Source organism: Bipolaris maydis (genome assembly GCF_028858645.1).
Source record: "Bipolaris maydis strain C4 unplaced genomic scaffold PSV08scaffold_10, whole genome shotgun sequence".
NCBI classification, from domain to species: Eukaryota; Fungi; Ascomycota; class Dothideomycetes; order Pleosporales; family Pleosporaceae; genus Bipolaris; species Bipolaris maydis.
In genome coordinates this window covers 1,111,654-1,125,082 of record NW_027093866.1, presented here as the reverse complement: position 1 = coordinate 1,125,082, position 13,429 = coordinate 1,111,654, and the positions used below count along the sequence as shown (strand labels likewise).

The 13,429-nt window shown below is 50.3% G+C and overlaps 7 protein-coding genes across 7 annotated transcripts; 5 read left to right on the top strand and 2 right to left on the bottom strand.

Moving 5' to 3' along the window:
- The first annotated feature begins 125 nt into the window (after window positions 1–125).
- Window positions 126–2,855, top strand: PSV08DRAFT_403407 (uncharacterized protein). Its single transcript, XM_014227690.2, has 5 exons — window positions 126–972; window positions 1,025–1,242; window positions 1,283–1,471; window positions 1,703–1,943; window positions 2,005–2,855. Exons 1-5 carry the CDS (start codon window positions 258–260, stop codon window positions 2,658–2,660), a joined length of 2,019 nt encoding a protein of 672 aa, XP_014083165.1. The 5' UTR covers window positions 126–257; the 3' UTR covers window positions 2,661–2,855.
- Window positions 2,856–3,250: 395 nt separating this feature from the next.
- Window positions 3,251–4,102, top strand: PSV08DRAFT_353547 (uncharacterized protein; the record flags this gene model as incomplete). Its single annotated transcript, XM_014227691.1, has 2 exons — window positions 3,251–3,339; window positions 3,430–4,102. 2 exons carry the CDS (start codon window positions 3,251–3,253, stop codon window positions 4,100–4,102), a joined length of 762 nt encoding a protein of 253 aa, XP_014083166.1.
- Window positions 4,103–4,253: 151 nt separating this feature from the next.
- Window positions 4,254–5,219, bottom strand: PSV08DRAFT_353546 (uncharacterized protein; the record flags this gene model as incomplete). Its single annotated transcript, XM_014227692.2, has 2 exons — window positions 4,254–4,423; window positions 4,475–5,219. The coding sequence occupies 2 exons, from the start codon at window positions 5,217–5,219 to the stop codon at window positions 4,254–4,256; spliced, it is 915 nt and encodes a 304-aa protein (XP_014083167.2).
- Window positions 5,220–5,602: 383 nt separating this feature from the next.
- On the top strand, window positions 5,603–6,659 carry PSV08DRAFT_377727 (uncharacterized protein; the record flags this gene model as incomplete). Its single annotated transcript, XM_014227693.2, has 2 exons — window positions 5,603–5,784; window positions 5,838–6,659. The coding sequence occupies 2 exons, from the start codon at window positions 5,603–5,605 to the stop codon at window positions 6,295–6,297; spliced, it is 642 nt and encodes a 213-aa protein (XP_014083168.1). The 3' UTR covers window positions 6,298–6,659.
- Window positions 6,660–6,786: 127 nt separating this feature from the next.
- On the bottom strand, window positions 6,787–8,406 carry PSV08DRAFT_363895 (uncharacterized protein). The gene is made up of 2 exons (XM_014227694.1): window positions 7,372–8,406; window positions 6,787–7,138 (listed from the first exon to the last, which is right to left on the bottom strand). The coding sequence occupies exons 1-2, from the start codon at window positions 8,320–8,322 to the stop codon at window positions 6,875–6,877; spliced, it is 1,215 nt and encodes a 404-aa protein (XP_014083169.1). The 5' UTR covers window positions 8,323–8,406; the 3' UTR covers window positions 6,787–6,874.
- Window positions 8,407–9,305: 899 nt separating this feature from the next.
- PSV08DRAFT_6630 (uncharacterized protein) lies at window positions 9,306–10,717 on the top strand. Its single transcript, XM_014227695.2, has 4 exons — window positions 9,306–9,462; window positions 9,512–9,612; window positions 9,744–10,215; window positions 10,318–10,717. Exons 1-4 carry the CDS (start codon window positions 9,390–9,392, stop codon window positions 10,515–10,517), a joined length of 846 nt encoding a protein of 281 aa, XP_014083170.1. The 5' UTR covers window positions 9,306–9,389; the 3' UTR covers window positions 10,518–10,717.
- A 188-nt stretch (window positions 10,718–10,905) lies between these two features.
- Window positions 10,906–12,072, top strand: PSV08DRAFT_377723 (Alpha/beta hydrolase family-domain-containing protein; the record flags this gene model as incomplete). Its single annotated transcript, XM_014227696.1, has 2 exons — window positions 10,906–11,049; window positions 11,092–12,072. 2 exons carry the CDS (start codon window positions 10,906–10,908, stop codon window positions 12,070–12,072), a joined length of 1,125 nt encoding a protein of 374 aa, XP_014083171.1.
- Window positions 12,073–13,429: the final 1,357 nt, after the last annotated feature.

Genomic DNA, 13,429 nt, shown 5'->3' with positions numbered 1-13,429 from the left:
GCTGAGGCCCGACCAAACTATTCTTGTGCTTGGCGTTGCCTACTACGCCACAACCTTTCAGCCTCTCAGCCCTATGCGGGCGGACCACTGCATGCACCCCCGTTCGCCCATCTCTTGCTGTGCAGCACGCCCGGCCCGGTGGCCTCTGCGACACCATGCCCAGGCCCCTTGCTGGCCTCGCGATCCTGTCGGTGAAGGAAAAGGCTGCTGCCGTTGCTGCCGCCACTGCCGCTCAGTAGGTCGACGCCTGCGCCACCATGTCGGCCGACCACGCCCACTTGGACGACAATGACATCGCCTCACCAACACATTCGTCCCACACGCCCGACAACCTCGATCCAGACGGTCGCGCCTCGCCTTCGCCTTCACCCTCAGGCATCGGCGCCTTCTTTGACGACGAATACGCCGCTACTGCAGCCGCCACTGCAGCCACAGCCGCCGACCGCCAGTCCGAGGAGCCCTACCGCGCTCCGCCTCTCCCCTTCAGCACTGGTTTCTTTGACCATATCCTCAACCCGGCCGGCCTCGACCACGGCAGATACTCCCCGTTTGACTGGCGACCCTACCGCCCTCTACAACCAGAGATGCCTCCTACCACGCGAGCACATCCACAGGGGTCACAGGCTTCACAGCGACCCGACCGCCTGGCAAATGGCTACGTAGACCTGACCAGCGCTCCAGACTCGCCCCCTCGCACAAGGAAGAGACAGTCGCCTACACCAGGCCCCTCAGCAAAGCGGCGCAAGAGAGAAGATGGCACGGCCAAGGAGGCTAAGCAGCAGAGCGTGGAGCCTGTCACGGTGGAAGAAGTTGACTTGACTGAGAATTCGTCAGTCCAACAGGTCTTGCAGAAGCAACGCGAGGATGCTGTCAAGGCGCAAGCCAGGCCTGATGAGGCATTCACCACGTTCAACTCTTTTAATTGCGTCATCTGCATGGACAATCCCACCGACCTCACAGCTACAGCATGTGGTATGTCCTACTCTACATGCACGAATATTGAAATTGTACTGATTCCCATCAGGCCATCTGTTCTGCCACACCTGCCTCATGGAAGCCCTCATTGCCGGCGAGAACCGCACAGGTCCCCATGAGACTAAACGTTCGCAATGTCCCGTGTGTCGAAAGACAATCAGTCGCAATAAGCCCTCCGATGTCATACCCTTGCTGCTCAAGAAAGGTCTTTCGACACAGCCCCGGAAGAAGAAGACGGCTGCACCAGCCGCAACTGCTTCACCCAAGGTATCGTGAATGTACTTGACTTTCGCGATGCTTTCTTCAGTTTTGCATAAGAAGTCCGTATCTCATGCTAAGACATCTACTAGCTAGCTCGGAAAAAATCACAGCGCCCACCTCGAAGGTCTACACGATTCACGAGACGGATCTCCAGCAATTCCGAATATGCATAAGCCTAAAGGCAGGCCGATACATCTACAGTGGGCCGCTCGTCATTGCTACAGCTTCACGGAAGGTATGCAATGAGGTGTGGCGTCATGCAGTGATGCATAAAGATCGCATAAATTATTACAGGGCTATCTACGGATAGCATGGACACTAGTGCCATTAGAATGACGTAGGTCACAAGTTGGTTTAATAGAAGAATCAAGCTAAAAGGTACTCATTAATCCCGCCACTACGTTTTCCTTTGAATTTTACATTTCCCTTTTCTACTATGTCTGGAGATCCGAAACTCACCTCACAGATCGCTATTCTTGGTGCCGGCGATGTAGGTGCCACCATTGCCTACTCACTCATCATGGACCCGGTCGCGGGTGACATCTTGATAGTGGATCCAAAAGAAGAAGTTCGCGATGCTCAGGTACAAGACCTTTCCGATGCCACATTTCATGGAAACACCACAACGCGCATAAGATCAGGAACACACAAAGAAGCCGGGCAGTGCGATATTGTAGTCATAACCGCCGGCGCAAAGCAAAAGAAAGGTACACATCAATCAAGCATAGAAAAACATTGGCAATGTCTCAGGAATTCATCAATGCACAGGCGAGAGCAGAACCGACCTCATCGGCCGCAACAAAGCTATTCTTGAATCCGCTATTAGCGATATGAAACCTTTTCGTCCAGATACTGTCCTGCTTCTCGTCGCCAACCCTGTCGATGTACTTACCTACTTTGCCCAACACTTTTCTGGACTTCCCAAACAGCAAGTCATCGGCTCCGGCACTTTCCTCGACTCAGCGCGCCTCCGTGGTATCCTTGCCCTGAAAGCTGAAGTCGCAGCGTCTAGTATCGATGCCTACGTCTTGGGCGAGCACGGCGAATCTCAATTTGTCGCCTGGAGCCTTGCTAGTATTGGAGGTGTACCTCTCGATGAAGCCATTGAATCTAGTCAAAGCATTGATAAGAAGGCCATTGCAGAAGAAACCAAGAATAAAGCGACAAAAATTATTCAAAGTAAGGGTGCGACCAATTATGGTATTGGTGGGGTCGCAGCCAGTATCTGCAAATCTATACTTTTCGACCAGAGGAACATCCGGCCAGTTAGTCACTATCAGGATGATCTGAACGTTTGTTTGAGTGTGTTGGCGGTTTTGGGGAGGAAGGGAATTGTAAAGAGTGTGCCAATGCCATTGAGCAGCGAGGAGAAGGAGCTGTTAAAGAAGAGTGCAAAGGCATTGCGGGAAGTTATTGAAGCGTAGAGTTTGATGGGCACGCAAGTAGTCGATGATAGATATCGTACAAATGATGCAGGCCCTCACCAAGGGCGGTGGTTGTGCACTAAGAAGACTTTAGCAGGTTGAGTCTATGATTGTATTCCCGCCAACCCCTTTCCGTCGTACAAAAAACACAGCCACAACAGCTCATCTTTGCTCAACCACGACAATGGCCCACAAAAGGCCGCAAATAAGCGTCGACACCAAACCAAGCCGTGTGCATAAGACTGTAATCCTTGCCGAACTCCGGTTTCTATACTAGTTTACGCCTTCACAAGCTGAGAAGGTGTGGTACAGGGCGTCTGCGCAAGATTAGCGTCGGTTCGCCTCGCCCCACTACTCTACATGCGCTGCGCATGTATCATATCGACTCATCCCTTGTCCAATTGATTGGTCTGTGAACGCCTAACGACGTAAATATATGCTGTGGCTCCTTGGCCAGCGCAGAAACATATACATATATACATCAGGGCAAACTACCACCCCGCAGACATTACCAATTCTCAGCACCTCATCTCCGCATGACAAGGTTCCTCGAAACCAGCAACATCACACAGACCAACCATCCAGGCAAAATGGCAGCACCAGAATCCCCAATTGAATTCTTCGATATAGCCTCTGGCCCCCCAAAGCGATGCTACGCTCCGAATCCCTGGAAATCACGGTTTGTCTTTCCTTCAGTTCTCCTCTGTTTATGCCAAAAAAAAGAAAAACAACCAGCGAGGAAAGTTATGCCCAACTAATGATAATTCAGCTACACACTCAACATCAAAGCCGTCCCCTACAAAACCAACTGGGTCGAACTTCCCGACGTAAAAGCCACCCGTCTCGCGCACAAAGTCGACCCTGTGCGCAAGTTCCCAGACAACTCTGACTTCTACACCCTCCCCATGATCCGGGACCCCAACTCCTCCTCCGGCGACACCTGGGTAGGCGACTCTTTCGACATAGCCGTGTACCTCGACCGCGCGTACCCAGATAGCGGGGAACGCCTATTCCCCTCTCCCAACACAATCGGCGTCTACCGTGTCTTCAACGCGCACGTCGATGCGCTGTTCACAAAGCATGTGGTGCTCTGCTCGAATCATATGCCGTGGAATCCTGAGACGGCGGAGCAGACGAAGAGGGAGTTTGTGCAGCGCTTACACATGGACAGCTGGGACCAGCTATGTGTCGAGGGTGAGGCGAGAGAAAGGATTGTGCAGGCTTTCGAGGCGGATATGGAGGACTTTGCCAAGATGTGGCGGTTTGAGGATCAGGGACCATTTTTGGAGGGCGCAAAGTTGACGTATGCGGATGTTATTGTAGGGGGTTGGTTGCAGTTTATGAAGGCGACGCTGCCCGAGTGGGAGCGCATTTGTGGATGGCAAGGGGGAAAGTGGAAGAAGTTGGTTGATGCGCTGGAGCCGTGGGCGAAGCAGGGATAAGGAGGGAAATGTGTACAAAGGTTCGGTATCAGAAGCTCTGGAATTGAGTTTCTTGTATTTACAAAACAAATATTCGCTAGCGCAGACCAAGCAATTCATAAAAGTACATTTAAAAAAGGAATCAATCATGTATCACATACACTCGTGTACACTACGCCTGCTTCGTAGCTCGGACTACCCATAGTGGGTCCAAATGGTCTGGAAGATGTGGTGAGCGTATAAGAACCGTACCTTGGTCGTCTGTGACTCGCATGCCCTTTTCATCCCTCGCACAAAGATCAACGATTTCTACATTCTTCCACCCAGAAAAGTGAAGATAATCTATCAAGTCAGCAAACACCTCAGTAGCAAAAGCATTAGCACTCAACTTACCCCCCACAAACTCCAACCTCGACCGCTCATCCAGCATCAACCACCTCCTGACAACCTTATTGGGGAAACATCGGTTACTAATAACCAAGTGCACCTTCCCGCCCTCCTTAGTCGCCTCAAGCAACTTCCTACAAACCTCCAACGGTTCATTCAAATAATCAATACTGACCACACACGTCGTAGCATCAAACTGCAATTCTTCACTTTCCCACCCCGCTCTAACATCATGCGGCGGCGCATTCAAATCCAGCGCCCTCCACCGCTCCTCCTTGCCCAGAAAACACCCATTCAGCGCCATTTCCTCTCTATTCAGACCCACTCCATACACGGTAATTTCACCCTTTTGAATCGCCTCTTTGACAGCTGGCGGATAAAACGATTTCCAACTCGTACACATATCCAGCACCTCGCCCTTTCGCGGCAAAACCGTCTCGTAATATTGCGTCAACCGCGCAATAGCCGCATCATCGATATGCGTAACTAGCCGCGGTTGCCGGTAGAAGTCACCATCTGGGTTCTCGTCGTAGCGCTGGAAATCCGAGGCAGTGTACGGCCATTTGTCGTATTTTGGGGCGTATGGTGTTGACGGGAAGGGGTTGGTGGGCGATGAGGAGGCCATGGTGGCGGCGGTGAAGCCGGAGAAGAAGTTGAAGGGTATGCTGCTGTTACGATTGAGCGAGGAGTATGTGCGCCATGGGGTGGAGAAGGATGGGTGCAGAGAGCGGATGTAGCGGGCGAGGGACATGGGATGTTTGGTTGAACTTTGGGAAGTTGAAGGGCTACTAGACAGGTAGGAAGGCGCGTCTGGTGGTTTGCAAGGGTAATGGGTTGGTGACGTCAGGATACGCGAGCTCACGTGGTGACGCGAGGGTCTGTCTTTGGCGCATGTTGTGTTTGGAGGTGTGCTGACAGTAAGTCATGGGCAGCGCGCCCTTTGGTACAAGATGCCGTGTGTCAACCCTAGAGCCATTGGGGTTTCAGCCACGCAGTGTGAATGCAGGTACGGGTCACCTATTCCGAAGTCTCGGACTCCCAGTTCCGAGCTTGCGGGGTTGGTACGTATGCTTTATAAAACCCATTGGTTCCGGACAAAATCATTACTTGTAGTGATTGATATACTGTTTGAAAATGGCGTCCATACTTACTACTGCAAGACTTGTATGCAAAGACGCACAAGCCCGGCAAAAGGCCATCGAATCCTTTCAGAAGATCATCGACTACACAACACCAAACGAGCCCGAGGTGTTGCAGTATGTGTGTGCCCTGCCATACGATGATGAGGCAGGAAATGAGATATACATGATTGAAGAGTCTGTTTCTGTCTAAGTATACCAGGATTGTAGAACATACTGATGGAGACCAGATACGCAAACCAAGCGGCAAGCGATGCACATATGGTTGCCAAACCAGTACAAGACCTTATTCAACTATTCGCTACCGGAGAAATTCTCGCTCAGCCCCCTGAAGTGCACAATTGTCCTATTGTAAATAAAACGATGCTGGGCTCAACATTATCTATTTCTTCGATCCCTGTTATTGCTCTGCTGAACGTCCCTTCGAAGCCCAATGAATCCATAAAGTTAAGAAGAGACTGGGAGGGGTTCTTTGGGAAAGCCGTAAGTGATTTGGAGGGACTTGGTGCAATTCTGGTATCGGAAGACAAAGAAGCGAAGAGTATTCGCATAGAGGGTGTATTGCAAGATGACGACGCATTTACAGAATTCCAAAGGGTGGTCACGGCAAATAAGACGGACACGGTTGAAATGGTTAGAATCAGGCCAGTTTGTGGCTTTGTCGGTCGTGTGGCGAAGAGCAAGTTGTAGCGTGGTTTTGCAAAGATGTTTTTGGGCCAGAAAATCTGGATATCCTAGACTTCATCATACCAACTTGCTCAATTCTTGGGTCCCTGGATTGGAGATGGAACAGAAATTCACTGCTCACTCGCCCTGTAGATGTGTCTGCTGCTTGGTCTGCGTGACCCACATCTCCAGCCAGAAATGGTGTCCATCCGTGACTGTGTGTCCGTAGCTTCCCTTACACAAACGGCGCTGACCGTAGATGTGTACCCAGTAATCTCCGAGGTCAGATCTTGTGACACCGTGAATTCCCGTTCTTCGGAATGGTGAAACTCTGAACCAGCCGAAAAGAAGATAGGGCTGCAGTGCAGTGTTAGCAGAATGTTCACTGGACTGTGAAATAAAAGACAAAGTAGTTGGGCACCAATGGGGCGAGAATTGCAGTTCAAAGAGACAAACTTCCATAATGAAAAGCTGGATTATTGTGTCGAGGTTTTGGCGTAGGTGCAAGATTGGAGTTGAATGTGCCTTAAGCCATCGTACCCAATCAACGAGTACAAGATATTTTTGCTTAATCATTTCCCATCAACCGTTCCATCTTAACTCAAGAAATGTACTTGAAAGAGGTCCGGCGTTGGCGAAGCTCAGGGGTACTTTCGCGCGAAGCAGGTGGACAAAGCCACAAGTCAATGATCCGTGAAGCTCCGCTGTGCTCTACCCAGCATTGTAATCGGCGAGGTGAGTTGGGGCCTCGATACATGCGGTATCCGGGATGCCGAGTGATCTCAGGCCAGCTGAGGTTATGATTGATGGTCTGGTAGTTGTAGCCCGTAGCTCTTGCAATGAGCCATCCTCGCTGCGGTATCACCTAGAGCATATTTAGCTCTAAGCGCAATTTCCAGGCAGGAAACGAAGGAACTACAGCTCCGTTCTCTCGCGATGTAATACCAATGGCTTGCATGATTCGAACATTTGGTAATGTCGCTACCTTTTGATTCCGGCAGCCACACTTCAAGGGGTTATGCTGAATACATGCGGAACGCTCTATCCTGGAGGAATACGGACATTGTGATGGTGAGAAAAAAAGAGATACTAACTTACCTTGTTCCACTCAAGCTCATTGACTATTAACTGGTCATCTGGTCCGCCATCATAGTCCTCAGTCTCAGTGGTTAGAGATGACTTTCGCGGATACGTCTTCCCTGGATCGTATTCATTTACGACGTCCCCTTTTCTCAAAACCAGTGACTCTTCCAGCTTTTTACGCAGCCATAAGCCCTTTCGACTACCAGCTGCAACTTGCTCGTCACACCATTTGTGCAACTCTTCAGCGTAATGAGAATCAGTACTACGATTCCACATATTCGCTCCCTCCAATGTATCGTACACGACGGAGCGATCGCAACCAGCTTCTACGACAGCAAAATGCACTGTTTCCAAGTTGGGCGGTTTGCCTAGTCGCCGATTGTTATTAAACAGCTCTACTGCCTCCAAGTTTCGTTCCTTCATCGCCTGGAGCCTGCCTTGGACGGCTAATTGGGCCATCTCAGGGTTACACCAATCAATGTTCATGCTTGTAGTCCATAACAAGAACCGCAGAAACTCGATCTTGTCCTGAGACCATGGGCCTTGCAGCAATTTTCTTGGTAGCCGACCTTTGACAAAAGCAAGGCGCGGCAAATGACTTCGTGAAAAGACCATAGTCGTCGCATCATGAAAGTTCGGGGGCCACTGTGCATCGAAGCAGCCCTCCTCTGGCTTGCGATCACACAAGCAACCTCGAGGGCCGAACCGCCGCAGACACCACGACTTGAAGAAGTCCCATGTCATCCACTTGGAAGCAAAGATGTAGGTCTGCGCCGCGGACTGCTTGCTATGCTCACCATGCACCTCAGTCAGATAGTAGTCGCAAGTGCAGTTATAGATGTATTCGGACGAGAGCCGTGTTGCGATATACGGGGATGTTTGCAGCAACGCAAGGCTGCAATCTGCTTCAATGAACATGTGCTGTAGGAGCTCGACGGGTAGCTGCTCAATTGGGGAAAGGCCCATGGTGGCTGGAAAGATAGTAGAAATCGATTAGGTGCTGTCAGTTAAGGCATGAATAAACAAACAACTTGTAACCCAGAGAACGGCAAAGAGGATGAAAGAGAAGCCAAGCAAGTGTTGACAAGGTGGCGGTGCGTTGGGCCACCTAGGCAGATACGCGCAGCCCGCATTACCCATTTGGGTGTTACTACCCCACACGGAGATAGCTCGCATCCATGGGGTTTACTAGTCCGAACCTCGGTCCTAGGATAGCTCCCGCGCGCTCTGTGACACCTCGACACCAACACGAACAAATTAGTATCGGATCATGTATCGCTTTCCTCTCTCTGGCCTGGTCCAGGTAACCAACCCTATTACCGTGAGGCGGATCCATACGGGCTATGCCCGCTAGCCGACCCCACGCCCTAAGCATATACTGCTTCCAATCTTCAGACTATGTAACTTAGAATGGCACCCATTTGGACTGAGCTGTATGCTACGAACATCTAAGACGATGATTTCACTTTGGATACCCTGGCCCCTACTGACCAACGGAGACTTCGATACCCAAGGGCGCCTGCTTTGAGAACTTGGGCGATTGACGTGGTCGATCGGACGCATCACTTACTACCTAGAGAGTGGCACTTGCAGATACCTATTTGTGCCTAGCAGATTCGCAGCACACCATACTCAGCCCGGTGCACTGCCGCGGAGCTGTAATATTTTCGCAATGAGATACTAAATGGATACAGGTTAATCTCAAGGCAAGAGCCGCTAATTCAGGTGGGCCCGCTTTTGTAAGATTCAAAAGCCTTCTTAGATCTTATTCTAATTATGTAGGTAGTCCCTCTGTGAGCGTGATGGTATCATGTGATGGGAAGTGGTGAGGATATAGGATGCAAAGTCGGATGCGTTGGCACGGGGTATCTCTCGGCCTTATCTACAGCAGGCGAAGCATGTCATCTACTAGTAGTAGCGCGCAGCCGCATGATCCGCATCCGATTCCTCCCGCACTTTTAACTGAACCTCTTCAATATTTGTACCGTGTACAACAATAGGCCAATCTCGTTCCTGAGCCAATACACATCACGATGGCGGATATCGACGCGGGCAACCTCTTTAATGTCAAAGGCTTGGTAGCCGTCATCACTGGCGGAGGGACAGGTAATGCTCCTGGACCGTTGAGTCATTTGCTGGACTGACCAATCCAAAGGTATCGGCTTGATGATTGCTCAAGCTTTAGAAGCCAACGGCGCAATCGTCTACATCCTCGGACGACGAGAAGAGGTCTTGAAAGAGGCTGCGGCTACAGCAGTAAGTTTCATTGCTTCACAATTGGATGGTACTTCTTATTGCACTGTCATGTTTGCTTGCTTCCGTCTCTGAACCTCCTCGGCGATTCAACTCCACTGACAATCATCAAATTCACTAATCGATCTGTGCAGAAACATGGCAACATCCATTACTTCAAAGCAGATGTAACTTCGAAGCCAGATCTTGCCGCAGCGGCCAACCATATCGCTGAAAAAACTGGTTACGTCAACGTTGTAGTCGCAAACTCTGGCATCATTGGCCCAACAATGCGTTACTTGAAAGAAGATGCAACGCTGAAGGAAACGCAAGACTACTTGTGGAACTGGGACTCAGACGAGTTCAATCAATCATACAACGTCAATGTCAACGGAGCCTTCTTCACTGCCATCGCTTTCCTTGAATTGCTAGACAAGGGAAACAAGGCTGGCAATGTCGAGCAAGATAGCCAGTTCATCTGTGTCAGTAGTGCCGGGGCATTCAGTCGGGTTCTAATGTCGGGTTTCGCGTATGCGGGCTCAAAAGCAGCAGTTATACACATCACGAAGCAGCTCGCCACTAAGCTAGTGCCATTCGGCATCCGCTGTAACGTCCTTGCGCCGGGATGTAAGTTGCACATCTCTCACTTTATATCACCAGGAAGATTCTGGAGTTGCCAGTGTCATGAGAGCTGATGGGCTGTCTGTGCCACATGCTAACAACATGCAGTGTACCCAAGTGAGATTACAGCCGACATGAATTTCAAAGAGTCTTATCCAAGGGAATACATTCCACAGAAAAGAGTTGGAGACCGCAAAGATATGGCGGGAGCTTTGTTGTTCCTGACAAGCAGAGCGGGTGCCTATATTAACGGAAATGTTTTGCTCACAGATGGCGGCCGACTAAGTGTCCTACCAGCCACGTACTGATCCCACTTAGAGTTGTGTAGAAGGGCTTGATGAAATCAAGTTTGTTCAACAATTTCTCTCTAGCGTATATGTGACACGGAATAAGTATAGAAATCCGGCCTAGGAACGGCATGCTAGATACGTTTAGATTTTGCTAAACATTGCACCGAATCACCCTAGATACAATGAGATCTTATGTTGACGGAATCCAAGTCCGTGGGGTTACACATAAACGCTTCCGCATGCCAAGATGAGCGGGTCGGCTAAATATGAGTGAGATGCTTTTAGCGCCCTTGTTTGAGTGAAGATTACATAGTATGTACACCTCGACAGTCGGCCCTTCCCCACCTCCTAGGTCGTACCATGCTGCTCATCACAAACAAGCAAGATTCTCTGATCAAAAGACAAGATGGGAGCAATCCACCTAAGCACCGCAGTGCTGGTGCTTTGCGGGCACTTTCTAGCTGCTGCATTGGGTTACGTTGAGAAAGTAGCATCGCGTCGCGAGTACTTCTACGTAGGCGGCGAGTATGCAAATCTCACGGCAAGTAAAGTAAACTCAACCAAAACCACACCTTTCTAACAAAATGTGTAGGTGGGAAACGAAACAGCGCAGTACATGCTCAACCAGATCTACGTGGAAAAACTCACACCAAGCAACCAAACTCAAGACACGCCCATCGTCTTCATCGCCGGAAACGGCCAAACAGGAACAAACTTCCTCGAAACACCCGATGGCCGTCCGGGCTGGGCCTCCTTCTTCCTCTCCCATGGCTACACCGTCTACCTAACCGACCAGCCCTCTCGCGGCCGCTCCCCCTGGTTCCCGGGTCTCGGCAGCATGGAAATCGCCAGCACGGCGCGTGTAGAGTCGCTCTTCACAGCCATCTCATCACACGCGCGCTGGCCGCAATCCAAACTGCACACGCAATGGCCCGGCACGGGCAAAGCAGGCGACGCCGTCTTCGACGCCTTCTACGCCACCCAGGTCCAGCGCCAAACAAACGTGCTCATTCTCGAATCGCAAAACGCAAAAGCGTATACCGCGTTGCTTGATAGAATCGGTGTGGCGCACGTCGTGACGCACAGCCAGGCTGGCGCGTATGGTTGGCGTGTTGGTGATGCAAGACCGCATTTGACGAAAAGTATAGTCGCGCTTGAACCTTCGGGTCCGCCATTTATCAATCGAGTCGCGGCATCTGGGCCTGCGCGGGCCTGGGGTGTTACCGATTTGGAAATCGCCTATGATCCGCCTGCTGGCCCCAACGCTTCGTTCATTGAGAAAGTGGTAGTGCCGGCCAAGGATGCGGATCACGTTGATTGTATCATGCAGGCTGAGCCGGCAAAGAGGCTGGTTAATCTTGCGCAGGTGCCCGTGTTACTGGTTACGGCCGAGGCGAGTTATCATGCGCCGTATGATTATTGTACGGTTGGGTATTTGAGGCAGGCGGGGGTGCAGGTGCAGGATTTGGAGTTACCCGACGTGGGGATTCGGGGGAATGGGCATATGTTTTTTATGGAGAATAATAATGCAGAGATTGCGGAGAGGGTTTTGGAGTGGTTGGTGAAGCATTGAGTGGGGGGGGGTTGTGGTGGAGCTGGAGGTGTGGCATAGCGGTGAGCTGAGGATTTCTTGGGTATCTGAATGTCTCGCATGAATGTTTGCTGCTTGGATCAGATAATGCCAGACAATGAAGTTTGCCTATCGAACATTTCGTGTATTTGTCAATGGTCGTGTGAATTTTCCTCTCATTCAAGCATTCAGTACCAACTCCAACAGGAATGAAGACCTCCCTGGCTGTGAAGCCACAACACCATTCACCTAGCAAACGCACGCTTACTGTACATATATCCTCCCTCCAGCTCTTCCACCCCTCGCTTTCTTACCACCCTACGCAAACCTACTAACATCTCCATACACTTTCCTTCCCTTACTCACCTGCCAAGATGTGCGAAGTCTACCAAGTCGAATACAAATGCGGCTGCGTCAACCTAAAGTACAAGTGGACATGCAAGAAACACTGCGTCGGCTCTAGTATGATTAAATGGCCGGGCGTCAAAGAGAAGAAGGATCAGAAGTGTGATTTCCATGGTGGACCATATGATTCTGAGAATGAGTATGAATACTCAAAATAAAGAATGACGAAGGTAGGTGCCAGGAAAGAAAAGGGAGAGAGATTGGGAATGAGGGTAAACATGGGAAATGGGTAGATGGGATATAGTCAAGGTGCAGAGTGTGTTGATATCTCATGTCGGTAGGGGGTACGAAGAATATACATTATTGAATCTTCTGGGGTAATGGTTTGAAACGGCCTAGTCTGAGTTACATGCCTATTTTTGATGGCGTGTGATATGTGCGCAGACGCTGAAAACGATTATCAGGCTTTTCTTCGTATGGCTCTATCACTAAGTTGGTGATATCAGAGAGAAGTGCTGGGCTGCTCTTAAGCAACACCGACGGCCGTTACGCTGCATACAGTATAGTTCTTGCTTGTAGCCCCAGACTGTGTCGCTCCCATACTAATGGCCCACATATATACATGTTTTTGGCCTACCATAATAGTAGATCAACCATACGAAACCTATAGGATAGTCGTATGAGCCGGAAAGCAGCTCCCGAATGGCACAAAATGTAGAGCATGGGCTCTTGATCATGAGAGCCAGGCAGGGCAGGGACCACGGGTGTATTTGTCAACAAAGGTAAGACCAATCAGGGCATTTTCACTTGGCGGTACGGGTGAGAGACGCCTAGAATTAATAGCTCAGTGTACCAAAGTAGAGTGCAGCAGGGTTCAAACATAATCATCCAAACGCCTGCTTTTGCACTCACTACCTGATCCAGTAGCAAAGGTTTACTCCCTGAGCAAACAAGCGACTAGTACTTCAAAACCCCCCATCTTCGCCCTGATTTTCCACTTTGTGTGAACTCCAAG

What these genes read in the sequence shown, in the direction of transcription:
- PSV08DRAFT_6630 (XM_014227695.2), top strand. Translation starts at nt 9,390, where the DNA reads ATGGCGGATATCGACGCGGGCAACCTCTTTAATGTCAAAGGCTTGGTA. An exon ending in CATCACTGGCGGAGGGACAG is followed by an intron (nt 9,463 to 9,511) that starts GTAATGCTCCTG and finishes ACCAATCCAAAG; the next exon opens with GTATCGGCTTGATGATTGCT. An exon ending in TAACGTCCTTGCGCCGGGAT is followed by an intron (nt 10,216 to 10,317) that starts GTAAGTTGCACA and finishes AACAACATGCAG; the next exon opens with TGTACCCAAGTGAGATTACA.
- PSV08DRAFT_363895 (XM_014227694.1), bottom strand. Translation starts at nt 8,322, where the DNA reads ATGGGCCTTTCCCCAATTGAGCAGCTACCCGTCGAGCTCCTACAGCAC. An exon ending in ATGAGCTTGAGTGGAACAAG is followed by an intron (nt 7,139 to 7,371) that starts GTAAGTTAGTAT and finishes AATATGCTCTAG; the next exon opens with GTGATACCGCAGCGAGGATG.
- PSV08DRAFT_403407 (XM_014227690.2), top strand. Translation starts at nt 258, where the DNA reads ATGTCGGCCGACCACGCCCACTTGGACGACAATGACATCGCCTCACCA. An exon ending in CCTCACAGCTACAGCATGTG is followed by an intron (nt 973 to 1,024) that starts GTATGTCCTACT and finishes GATTCCCATCAG; the next exon opens with GCCATCTGTTCTGCCACACC. An exon ending in CGGCGCAAAGCAAAAGAAAG is followed by an intron (nt 1,944 to 2,004) that starts GTACACATCAAT and finishes ATCAATGCACAG; the next exon opens with GCGAGAGCAGAACCGACCTC.